At 43.7% G+C, this 11,367-nt stretch overlaps 1 protein-coding gene across 2 annotated transcripts in view; it reads left to right on the top strand.

Annotated features, from left to right (window-relative positions):
- The first annotated feature begins 311 nt into the window (after positions 1-311).
- Positions 312-11,367, top strand: part of LY75 (lymphocyte antigen 75) — a 45,126-nt gene continuing 34,070 nt past the window's right edge. For both annotated transcript variants that reach the window (XM_081870532.1, XM_081870531.1), the window contains exons 1-2: positions 312-938; positions 8,326-8,697. In XM_081870532.1, the coding sequence (XP_081726658.1) occupies positions 818-938; positions 8,326-8,697 (493 nt within the window). In that variant the 5' untranslated portion in view covers positions 312-817. The remainder of the gene's footprint in view (positions 939-8,325; positions 8,698-11,367) is intronic.

Below are 11,367 nucleotides of genomic sequence, written 5' to 3'. Positions count from 1 at the left end.
GGCTGTAACTGCCATTATAAAGAAACAGATCTGTTACTGCAACTCTCTGCTGGAGGATAGCCTAGGAGCCTCAACCTTGCAAAAACACACACAGTGCTTTTTTTCTTAAAAAATGTTTAGGGGTACTCTCATTTTGACTCAAGAAAATCACCATTTTATAGTTAAAATCAGGGAAAATAAATGCAGTAAATGGACAAAAGTACTGTACAAAGATTCACAAAATGTTTAGGGTGCATACCCCTGCGTCCCTCCAGAAAAAAGCACCGTTTATATACAGTATATACCACCCTCCCCAAGCACCCCAGCAACGATATTCTGCCAGCCCTATTGCCTCGCTGCTAAACCGTTAAAACTCCGACGTATTGGGGTTCATCTCTCTTGCAGAGCAATACTCTCTTCTGCTGCACCTTGTTTACTTTCGGCATCTTAACTTCTCATCGCGGGACCTCGCCTTATCTACAGCCGTAGGCCCCTTTAAGGCGAAGGCGTGGGTGTGAGAGAGAGATACAAGCGCTTATATAGCAACTCCTCGCCATCCGCGCGCACTGCTCGGCCTATCTTCTCCTGGCAACAACTTGCGCCTTAACACCAGGGCAAGGCGAAAAAAAACCCTGATTGGCCTGGACGTCCGCCAATAGGTTGCGCCCGTTGTCATTGGCGCTGCGGCGGCGACGGGGACCGAGCGCCTGGGAAGCGCCCAGAGGAGGAGGAGGAGGAGGAGGCGGAGGAGAGGGGCAGCATTTCTCTGGGAAAGCGGCGGTCGCGCCCGCCCGTCTCCGCACTTGCCGCTGCCACTTTGCCGTCCGCTGCGGGGAGGATGAGGAGGGGGGCGCGCCGGCATTTCCTGCCCACCACCTGCCGGGAAGCTGGGCTGCAGCTGTTGCTGCCGCCCCTGCTGCTCGCCACCTTGCTGTGCTGCGGCGCGCGCTGCTCCCCAGGTAAAGAACCGCAGCCTGGCGGGTAACTTGGCCGCGCACTTCTGCGCCCGGGCTGGGGACCGAGGAACCTGGTGCCGGCCAACGTGGGCGCAACCCCGCAAGGCGGGAAAAAATAAAAAACCCCGCGCAAAGTTCTCGAGGGTTGGTGGGGAGAAGATCCTCCTTGTGGCGCGGTGCAAGTTTCTTAGAGGGGTGGGGGTTTTTTTGGAAGAGACGCACCTTGGCGCAGTTAGATTCCATCGACTTAACAGATGCTTTTTGCTAAAGGGGGGCGGGCGGCCCTTTAGCTGCTAATGTGCGCGCGCGCGTTATTTCGGTTACTTCAAAATGGGGGGGGGGCGCCAGCTCTGCACCGCATTGGGACGCCCCCTTCGCTCCTTGCGCCGAGCGGGGGCCCCGGACGTCAGCCCTGACAGCCCCGCCGAAGCGAAGCCTTGCGAAACTGAAAGTGTGCCTCGCTTGTTCCCCATTTTCTGAAGTAATCGAAATGCCCCGAGTGGGGTTTCCCCCCCCCCCGTGGTGGGTGGGTGGGTTTCCCCTGCTGAACTACGTGGGGGTGGGGGGTGGGAAAGCACATTTGTCTTCCCAGATGCGTAGGACGGATGTCTTCTTTTCTCCTGCGTTGGACAGAAAGAGCTACGTTTGAAAGGAAGCGTGACTAGACAGAAATCCGTGTTTTATTTTTAGCTCGGCAACCTGCACATTTCGTCCAAGGGCTCCGGCCTGGAACCCCGGGAAGTACGGATATAAAACGCGAGCGCGTTTGCAGAGCACCTTTCTCCTGTCAACTGAGAAGCGTAGCTTCTCGAGATCCGAGCCAGTAGGAGTTCGAGCCCTACTTTCCACCAATAGGGTGGAGGCGATTTCCTCTAGCAGCTACTGCAGTAGAAGGTGCTTTAATCCTGCAAGCTGGAGTGGGCGGGGCAAGAAAGACTTTCGTTTTTCCTCTTCTGATTGCCAAGTGCATTTTTCACCTCCGTTTTTCAACGGCTTCCCCACACACCCTTTTTGCTCTTTCTCCAGGAGTTGTTTATATGCTCCGGGAAGCCTCTGTAATAGAATCCTTCCGCAGCATGACTCAGGGGCTCAAAGGTTGGCCTGACTCCAATTGCCACCCAGTTCACAGTAAAGAAAGGACAATTCGTGGGTGGGTGAAGGGGAATTCCACAAACCGGTTGGAACTACCTTGAGGAGCTCGGTGGCTACAGTCAGGAGGAAGGTTGATTGTTTCTTTCCCCTCCAGGCAACAGAGCAAATTCTCCTAAGGGAGGTGAGGCACTTCCTCCACCTCTGGCAATGTCTGCTTTAAAAGAAGATTGCAAAAGTTTAGCAGGCACAATTTTTCATTTCACTGCATTTCCATAGTGCAAAAATAGTACCTGCACCTGTTTAATCTTTACCTGTTATGCAGTGGTAGTTGTTTAGGCATCTTGATTTAGCTCATGTGATATCCTTGGACCAGTCAGGCACTATGCCTGGTTCTCATACTTAGCTTGAGGACTGGTAGTATTGGCACCAGTGATATGGATTTTCTAGAATTTTTGAACTGGACAGTTTTCTTAAACTAATTTGAGATTTGAAGTTTAAAAAGTATGCCATGTTAATTTTACTTGATGTACCGTATTGGCCCAAATATAAGCTGCACTCGAATGTAAGCCGCACCTTTAAAATTGGAGGGGGGGGGGGAGGAAAAAAAGAAAAAATACCCGAATATAAGCTGCTCCCTTCCTCACTGTTCCTGGCTGCATGGGGAAGTGGGGAGCTGCGCTGCATTGCCAATGGTTTTCCCCTTCCATGTTCTTTTCCTTCCCAGCCTTGGAGGAGATGACAGGGGACTATGCACAGGGCGGACGCCGCTTTCCTACGCTCCTGATGCTGTTTGCCCGTGTAAGGTTGTGAATATAAGCTGCACTTTTCACAGTTGGAATTTGGGGGGAAAGTGAGGCTTGTATTCAGGCCAATATGGTATAAACATCCCAGTTTTTCTCCCAATGGCTAAAGTAAATGTTTGAAGTAGACGGAAAGCTTCCTTATAGTGCAATCCTATGCATGTCTACTCAGAAGTAAGCCCCATTGACTTTCAGGTCAGTGTGTATAGGATTGCAGCCTTAATGTCGTTTGAATGTTATTTTCAAATACACTCAAAAGCTTTCAGTGAAGCTTATATTTTTAATTTAATACTTGCAAATAATTCAAGGCATGATGGTTAGAACCCAACTTGACACCACACTGTGAAAAGGGCAGAATATACATTTCCCTTATTAATGAAATAACTAAATAAAAGCCTACAAAAGTACATGGAGAAACTTGCCAAGCTAGTTATTAAATTGGCTCATGCTACAATGCGAGAGTCCTTAATATAGCATGATAGCAGGGATTGTTTCTTCAATTTACCATAGGTTCCAACACAAGGTCTGGGGATCTTTAGCAATTTTCAGGCACCTCACCGCTTAAGGGGTGAGAAATACTTGTTTAGGCTGTTTTCAATGACCGCTCTGGGTAAATAAGAACTTACTGCCTCAGTTTTTTTCAGCGTGCTTCCTTTCTATAACTCTAATCTTCAGATGTTTACAGGTGGCAGGCTTGCATCCTGATATGACAAGACTTTTGGCTGTTTTTTCTTCTAGACAGAAGTTACTGGTTTTGTCTGATAGAACAGGAAGGAAGTAAAGGAACTAGTAGTAAAGGAAGAGTGGTAAGGGAAAGAAGAGAACAAAGGGAGTAAAGCTGCAATGTTGACAACTATTGCACTACAAAGAGGTGATGTGATGTCTCTGTATACTTAGGTCTTAGGAACATAAGGCTCTAAGTTATAACTAAATAAATATTGCCTATAGACAATATTTGTGATTGCTGGAACTGATTTCCGCTTTTGCAGAGGAGCTTGCCCATCTTAAGATACATATCTTACAATTCTCATGTTTGAAGAACCTGTATCTATGACAGGTATTTCCCCATGGAATTAAGGGAATTGGCACACAGATGTAGATGCAGGGCAGGGTGTGTGTGGGTTAATAACATGCTTGCTTTGCTCTCGTTCTCATCTACCCTGTGCTGATGGTGCTGTCAGAGTGCCGACCGGTCCCACTGCTGCTGGAAATACAGTCCTCAGGTGACTCTCCTGGCTCAAGGCTGGCAACAAGGCTGCTATAGCAGCCAGGTACATTACACAGCACAGTGCTGGGCAACTGTGGGTGAGACTCTCTTCTGATCTTGAAAAGGAGGGAAACAAGTATGAGAGACTGGCGCATGTACAGTGGTACCTCGGGTTAAGAACTTAATTCGTGCTGGAGGTCCGTTCTTAACCTGAAACTGTTCTTAACGTGAGGTACCACTTTAGCTAATGGGGCCTCCCACTGCTGGCGCCACACAATTTCTGTTCTCATCCTGAAGCAAAGTTCTTAACTCAAGGTACTATTTCTGGGTTAGCGGAGTCTGTAACCTGAAGCGTCTGTAACCCAAGGTACCACTGTATATAGCATTTGCAGCACCCCAGAGTTCTACTCAATGGCCAGCCAGGTGATGCTGATACATTAGAATTACAGTGGTACCTCAGGTTACAGACGCTTCAGGTTACATATGCTTCAGGTTACAGACTCCGCTAACCCAGAAATAGTGCTTCAGGTTAAGAACTTTGCTTCAGGATGAGAACAGAAATAGGGCTCCGGCGGCAGCGGGAGGCCCCATTAGCTAAAGTGGTGCTTCAGGTTAAGAACAGTTTCAGGTTAAGTACGGACCTCCGGAACGAATTAAGTACTTAACCTAAGGTACCACTGTACATTGCATCTCCTCTGATTCATTAGCGCAGTTGCAACAGCCCTGTGGAATAGACCCGTCTTTTATTATTTCCATATTGCAGAAAGCTGAGTGAGGATGACATAACCTAATGTTCGTGGCTGAGGTTTAAGTGGGGACTTCAGGCTGAAACCTCACAGTTCTTCAGTAACCAGAAAAGCTTGCAAGTGGGACGTGACAGAAAGAGACACCCCATGATGTTTTCTCCGCACAGCCAGTGATCAGAAACATGCTGTCTCTGATTATAGGCAGTCTATTCTTTGTTGGCATGACTTAACTGCTATTGCTGTCCTTGTGCTTGTGTGTTTGCTAGCTTTTCCAAGGTAACATAAATTCTGCACACAAAAGAGGAGTCCATGTTTATACATCAACTTGTACAAATTATACATGCATAATAATTTATCTTATGTTGAATAGTTTATTCTGCTTCTGCCCCTCAAGGTGTTGCAGTCCCATTTCCAAATGACTTGTTGCCTTTCTGGGTTTAACTTTTCTGTGAATTTAGGCATTGTATCTGTAACATTTGCTTTAGCTTAGTTAAATGCATCAATCTGCATCTCCAGGTAGCAATGGTAATGCCCCCTTGTCTGAAACACTGGAGATCCACTGCCAGTCAGGGTAGACAGTAGAGAGCTCAATGGACCAATTCAGTATCCCATGTCTACAATTCTCAATACCTTTTACAATAATTATTTTCTTATCATTGTTTGCACCATTGGAAGGACTCTCATAATGCTCCATCATTATATTCCAAGATGTAATGTTTGCTTCCATATGTAGTTTATTCTTTAAAAAAATCCTTTGTGTGTCTTAACGTTTTCCTTGCAACTCTCTGTTAAGTGGGGTTAGTTTTAACTGCTGTGACATAAACAACTCAGGCTGTCCTATATTGGACTGCCCTGAGTCATCTCTCTGCAGAAAATCTTGAGAACTCCAAAACATTTTAAGGTAGAGGCTCTTTCCAGCTACCTTAGCTGACATTGTTAATCATAGGAAACCCCTACACACATGTAGGAGAATCATAGAATTGTAGAGTTGGAAGAGACCCCGAGGATCATCTAGTCCAGGCTTCCTTAAACTCGGCCCTCCAGATGTTTTTGGCCTACAACTCCCATGATCCCTAGCTAGCAGGACCAGTGGTCAGGGATGATGGGAATTGTAGTCTCAAAACATCTGGAGGGCTGAGTTTGAGGAAGCCTGATCCAGTCCAACCCCCTGCAATGCCGGAAAATACACAGGAATCGAACCTGCAATCTTGGCGTCATCAGCATCACACTCTGGATTAGTTCCTCTCTGTTTACTGGGTTTTCTTCAGCTGCAGGAGAAATATTGCCTATGTAAAAGAAGGTGAACTCAGCCTTTCTTGATCCTCTTCTTTATCTATTTAGAAATTTGGTTGTTTAGCATTTACATTTTGTGAGTGCTGATGTGTGGTTTAAAATGGTGTTGAGGTGTGGATTAGCTTGCTGAGCCTGCAGAGATGATAAACAATAAATACTTATGTGACAGGATTGAACCTCATGGGATCGATGTGCTCACTTCTAATGCTGGATGAGGGGTGATTATAGCTAGGAGTGGATTCCTCTTGAGATTCAAATCTCATGGGTCAGATTTCTGATGATCAAGTAAGCTTGAGTCTCAGCAGTTTCAGGAAACATGAAGAGTAAAGAGATTGTTGTGTGCCAGAGGAAATAGTGCACTACATAAAATATATCTTCTGGTGCTATTTTGTTTTTCATAAATGACATTTTAGAATGTGTTGCCAGCCGTAAGATGGCAGCTCTTAAATCTGCCTACCCCTTTATTTAATGAAGCAAGCTATTACACTATACACCATGTCAGCGATAAGGTTTTAGTTAATTTCTGGCTGTTTAAAAAACAAAAGTTAGGGAAAGTTGATTATAAATCAATGTCATAATCAGTTGCAAATTAGGAACTACAGTACTAAGACTTTATTATTGTATTGTCTAACTACAGAACACACACACACACTCCAAAGGCTGCAAACTATAAATCAAATCAAATAAAGAGAATATTGCACTCCCAATAAGACTGAATGCCAGGCCAATCTATTATTCCTGTGCCCATGTCTTAATGCCAAGTTAAGAGATTGAATACTGACTATTCTTATGCTGCCCCCCCCCTCCTTTCCATAGAATTATCCATGAGGGGTTGGGTTGGGTATTGTTTGTTTATTTTCTTGAGTATTCAGCAGCCTGCTCCAGCACTGGGTGACATTTTAGAAATGAAATAGAACTTGCATAGCGCATTTCAGCTGAAGGCATAAAACACAGCACAATTGTTTTCTTCCAGCAAATTGCTGGAGGCATGACTCCAAGGAATAGGCCCTGAGTGGGCTGTGAGTGCACAAACATACTTCTCTCCAGCTAGAAGCTTTTGTATATAAAATTCCAGCATTCAGACTAATGAATTCTGAATAAATATTTTATGTCCCAGTTAACTTGCTATTTTCCATAGCTTTATTTAACAGAGCAGTTATTACTTTGACACTATGATCTTTAAAAAAAAGTACCAGTAATTTAATAGACACACACACATATACATGATGTAAACAAACACACATTTTCCTACATGACAAAATAGGTTTAACCATCTCCATACATGGCTGTCCCCTGGGATTGTTTGCTCCAGTGTAAATTAGACAAAAACCACACAATTTAGCTTGTGCTTTTATATAAGATTTGCTCATCACAAAATTAACTTCCATTTCAGTCAAGGTGCCTAGGGTTATCTGGGATAAATTTCATGATGAGTTGCAACTACTTTGGACTTCAAAATACTTCTAGAGCAGGGTTTCCCATCATCCCTACCTAGCAGGGCCAGTGGTCAGGGATAATGGGAATTGTAGTCCAAAAACAGCAAGATACCCAAGTTTGGGAAAGGTCGTATCTAGAGACTAATAAAAGTCAGGGTCAGGAAAGATGAACCTGTGGCCATCAAGATGATATTGGACTCCAACTTCCACCATCCTAGTCCATTGGTTATGCTGCTTGGGCCTAATGGGAGCTATATTCCAGAAATATCTGAATGCCACGGGTTCCTTGATCCAGGTAAAAGTGAGCTGTGTTCTGTTGCCCCTTAGGTGTGATAAATGATTTAAGCTCTAGGACCTTTGGTTTACAGAACTTGGTTAACTTATCACTTCATGCTAAATTAAAAAGTGTTCCATTTTTATAAGTTACAGATAAGACTTTTTTAAAAAATCAAAATTCTAATGAACATATTCCTATTGTTTCTAAACAATACATTTGATTCTAATAAACCTAGAATTACACACACACCAAACAAACCTTATTAATTCCTTTTGCCCATTTATTTGATGAGTTACCCTGATCAGTTCATCCTTGATCAGGCTTAACAAATTTATAGTTGGAGTACATTTTACATAGCAGTAAATTTACAGAGCAGCAACTTTCTGTATTGGGAATTACATGTTTAGAATCACACATTTAGTTGGTGGTAGTACTTTCCAGGAAGCATGTTCTTAATGTACCACCAGTATAGTATTGTTTCCCCACTGTAAATCACAGAGGAAAAACTAACCAAAGCATATGCCTCTTTTCTAACGCAGATAACAATGTCTTCACCATCCGCCATGAAAAAACCAACAAGTGCATCCAAGTTAAAAACCAGCAGATAACAACAGGAGACTGCCAAGGAGCAGAAGAGACCTTATGGACATGGGTCTCCCAGCATCGCCTTTTTAACTTGGGGTCCCAAAAGTGCCTTGGACTAGAAACTGCCAAATCCCAGAATCCCTTGAAAGCGGTGGCTTGTGACTCGGATCTTTCACTGTGGTGGCGCTGTGACGATGCCTCTATATCATCTGCCTCTGAGAACAAGCTGACTTTACAGAATGGAATTGTGACAGCAAGCATAAACTCTTCTGATACCTGGAGAAGAAGCAATTCCAGTGATACTATTTGCAAACTCCCTTATCGCAGTATGTATTTTCCTTCTCATTTGTTTTATCTGGAGAAAGGAGAGGTTTGCACATGAGTTTCAGTTAAGTAAATATGTAGGTAAATGCTGATTTTGAAAAGAGTAGACAGTCAAGAGTGGTTCTGTCTAATGTGTACGGACTTGGACTTAGGAAATCTCGGATCTAAATCTTCACAAAGCCATGGAAGCTCATTAGGTACTAATGGCTAGTACACCTCCCTGAGCTCCTGGGAATGGCAGGATAAAAGTGTGAAAAAGTGATTAATTGCAGTCTTTTCTAAAGTTAATGGATCAGGTCCAGTTTAAGTTCTGACTGCCAGTGCAATCCTGTACTTGTATACTGAGAAGTAAGCCCCTTTGAGTTCAGTTGGGACTTAATCCCCGTTAAGTGAGTTTAGGATAGGCATGACTAATGTAAATTTCATTGATTTTAATGAGATTAAAGACAACTTAATCTAGCTCAAACTCAGTATTGTTTTACAGTAAAGGTAAAGGGAGCCCTGACCATTGGGTCCAGTCGTGGCCGACTCCGGGGTTGCAGCACTTATCTCGCTTTATTGGCCGAGGGAGCCGGCGTACAGCTTCTGGGTCATGTGGCCAGCATGACTAAGCCACTTCTGGCAAACCAGAGCAGTGCACGGAAACGCCGTTTATCTACTTGCACTTTGACGTGCTTTCGAACTGCTAGGTTGGCAGGAGCAGGGACCGAGCAACGGGAGCTCACCCAGTCACGGGGATTCGAACCGCCGACCTTCTGATCGGCAAGTCCTAGGCTCTGTGGTTTAACCCACAGCGCCACCAGCGTCCCTTTGTTTTACAGCAAGGGTTATCTAACATTAAAAAAAAAAAAAAAATAGCTGGCCTGAGTGTTGTATTTGTGGATGATTACAGTTATTATGATATCAGAACATGAATGCTTTAAAAATAATAGATTATTGAACCAATTGGCCAAATCTTTTTGTACCTATCAAACTCTGAACCCTAATCGTAGGTCGTATCAGTTTTACAGATTAGGAAATAGCAGATTTAGAAATAATGACTTAGACAACATTGTGCATGGCTGAGCTGGGTTTTCAACTCAAGTTTCCCAGGTCTAAATGTAACACACTGCTCTGCACCACTATTATGGGACTTGCTTTTGGTAGAAGGTCCCAGGGATAATAGCCCTTTTAAATAAGAATCTAATGAAGGCTGTAACCATATATTCCTTTACCTGGGAGAAAGTCTCACTGAACTCGGCAGGCTTTACTTCTGTGTAGACACATACAGATGCTGTAAAAAAGGCAGACTGAAAATATTTAATCATGCTATTACAATCTATTCTTATTACAGATAGGTAGCCGTGTTGGTCTGCCATAGTCAAAACAAAACAAATTCCTTCCAGTAGCACCTTAAAGACCAACTAAGTCAGTTCTTGGTATGAGCTTTCGTGTGCATGCACACTTCTTATGTGCAAGCATTGCAGCTTGCCAGCTATACCTCCTTTCCTCCCCCCTCATGCTTTTCTGATGGTTCCTGCACCCCCAAGGCCAATTTCTAGGAGTGGGTGGGTGTGAGTGAAGAGCCCTGCTGAGCAAGCAGAATTCCTCGTGCAGGTTTGTGCAGACAGGGGTGGTTAGGTAAATCCTGCCCGCGGTTAACAGATCCTCAAGCATGCCAGAAATGGCATGGGAGAAAGAAAACTAAAACAACAGGCATACCTTCATTTTTCAACTACTAGCTGTTGTTTATTATTATTATTATGGACCATGTTTAGTTCAAACAAAATGTGAAACACTATGCTGTAAAACTAGAATGACGAGTAGTGAGAACACATGTGGTTTAGCCTAGTTAATGAAGACGGTCTACAAATAATAATGTGAATAATCTCGTTTTGCTGCCAGCTGCTTTGCCAGTAGGCCAGATCTGGCTCCCAGGACCATTTTACCTAGACCCTTGTAGTCCTCCCAAGTTTAATCAAGTTGTTATTTAAAAAAAAATATCAAGTTTTACTCATAAGGAATAAAAAACATATTTTCAAGTTGTAAACTATAAAGATATCCCATATTTTACTTTATTCTATTTGCTTTAAAACAAATTCCTATGTGTTTCCACTATAAAAATCCTCAATATAGCCTACAGTTAAAATTATAACAATATGCATGATTTAAATGAAATTTAAGTGCTGCACTGAGCAGTTTGGCCCTCAAGACTCTGGGTGACATAAGTCCATGGCTGGATTTACCACTAACAGTAACATTATTATTATTATGAAGAGAATTTAAGCAGGGGCGGTCACAAACTAACATGATGAGAGGACCAGTGTGTGCTGAATACAGCTCAAAAACTAGAGAAACACGAACAATGTATACAGTATAAAGTGTAACAGTGAGAAGTGGGAGAACTTGCAAATGGTGCCATAATAATTAGGCTTTATGCCCTGGACACGGTTGCTGCCTCAACCCCCACTTAAGTGCCCAGGAAACAGTCTCTCTGTGGGTGCGTGTCTGTTGTGAGGATTGTCAGTGTATTTCAACCTGTGTCTTCTAATTGGCTGCATAGTAAGCACCCCTAGTTTACAAACACAGTGGTTGTCGCTGAGGAAAATGTTCTGACGTGCCCAAGCACGTGAAAATTTACCTCAAGGCAGGTAATTTTGTCTTTCTCTGTTGCTGGGGAGAAACCTGGTTTG

Source organism: Podarcis erhardii (assembly GCF_964252035.2).
Source record: "Podarcis erhardii genome assembly, chromosome: 1".
Classification (NCBI taxonomy): Eukaryota; Metazoa; Chordata; class Lepidosauria; order Squamata; family Lacertidae; genus Podarcis; species Podarcis erhardii.
This window is presented reverse-complemented; position numbering and strand designations above follow the sequence as displayed.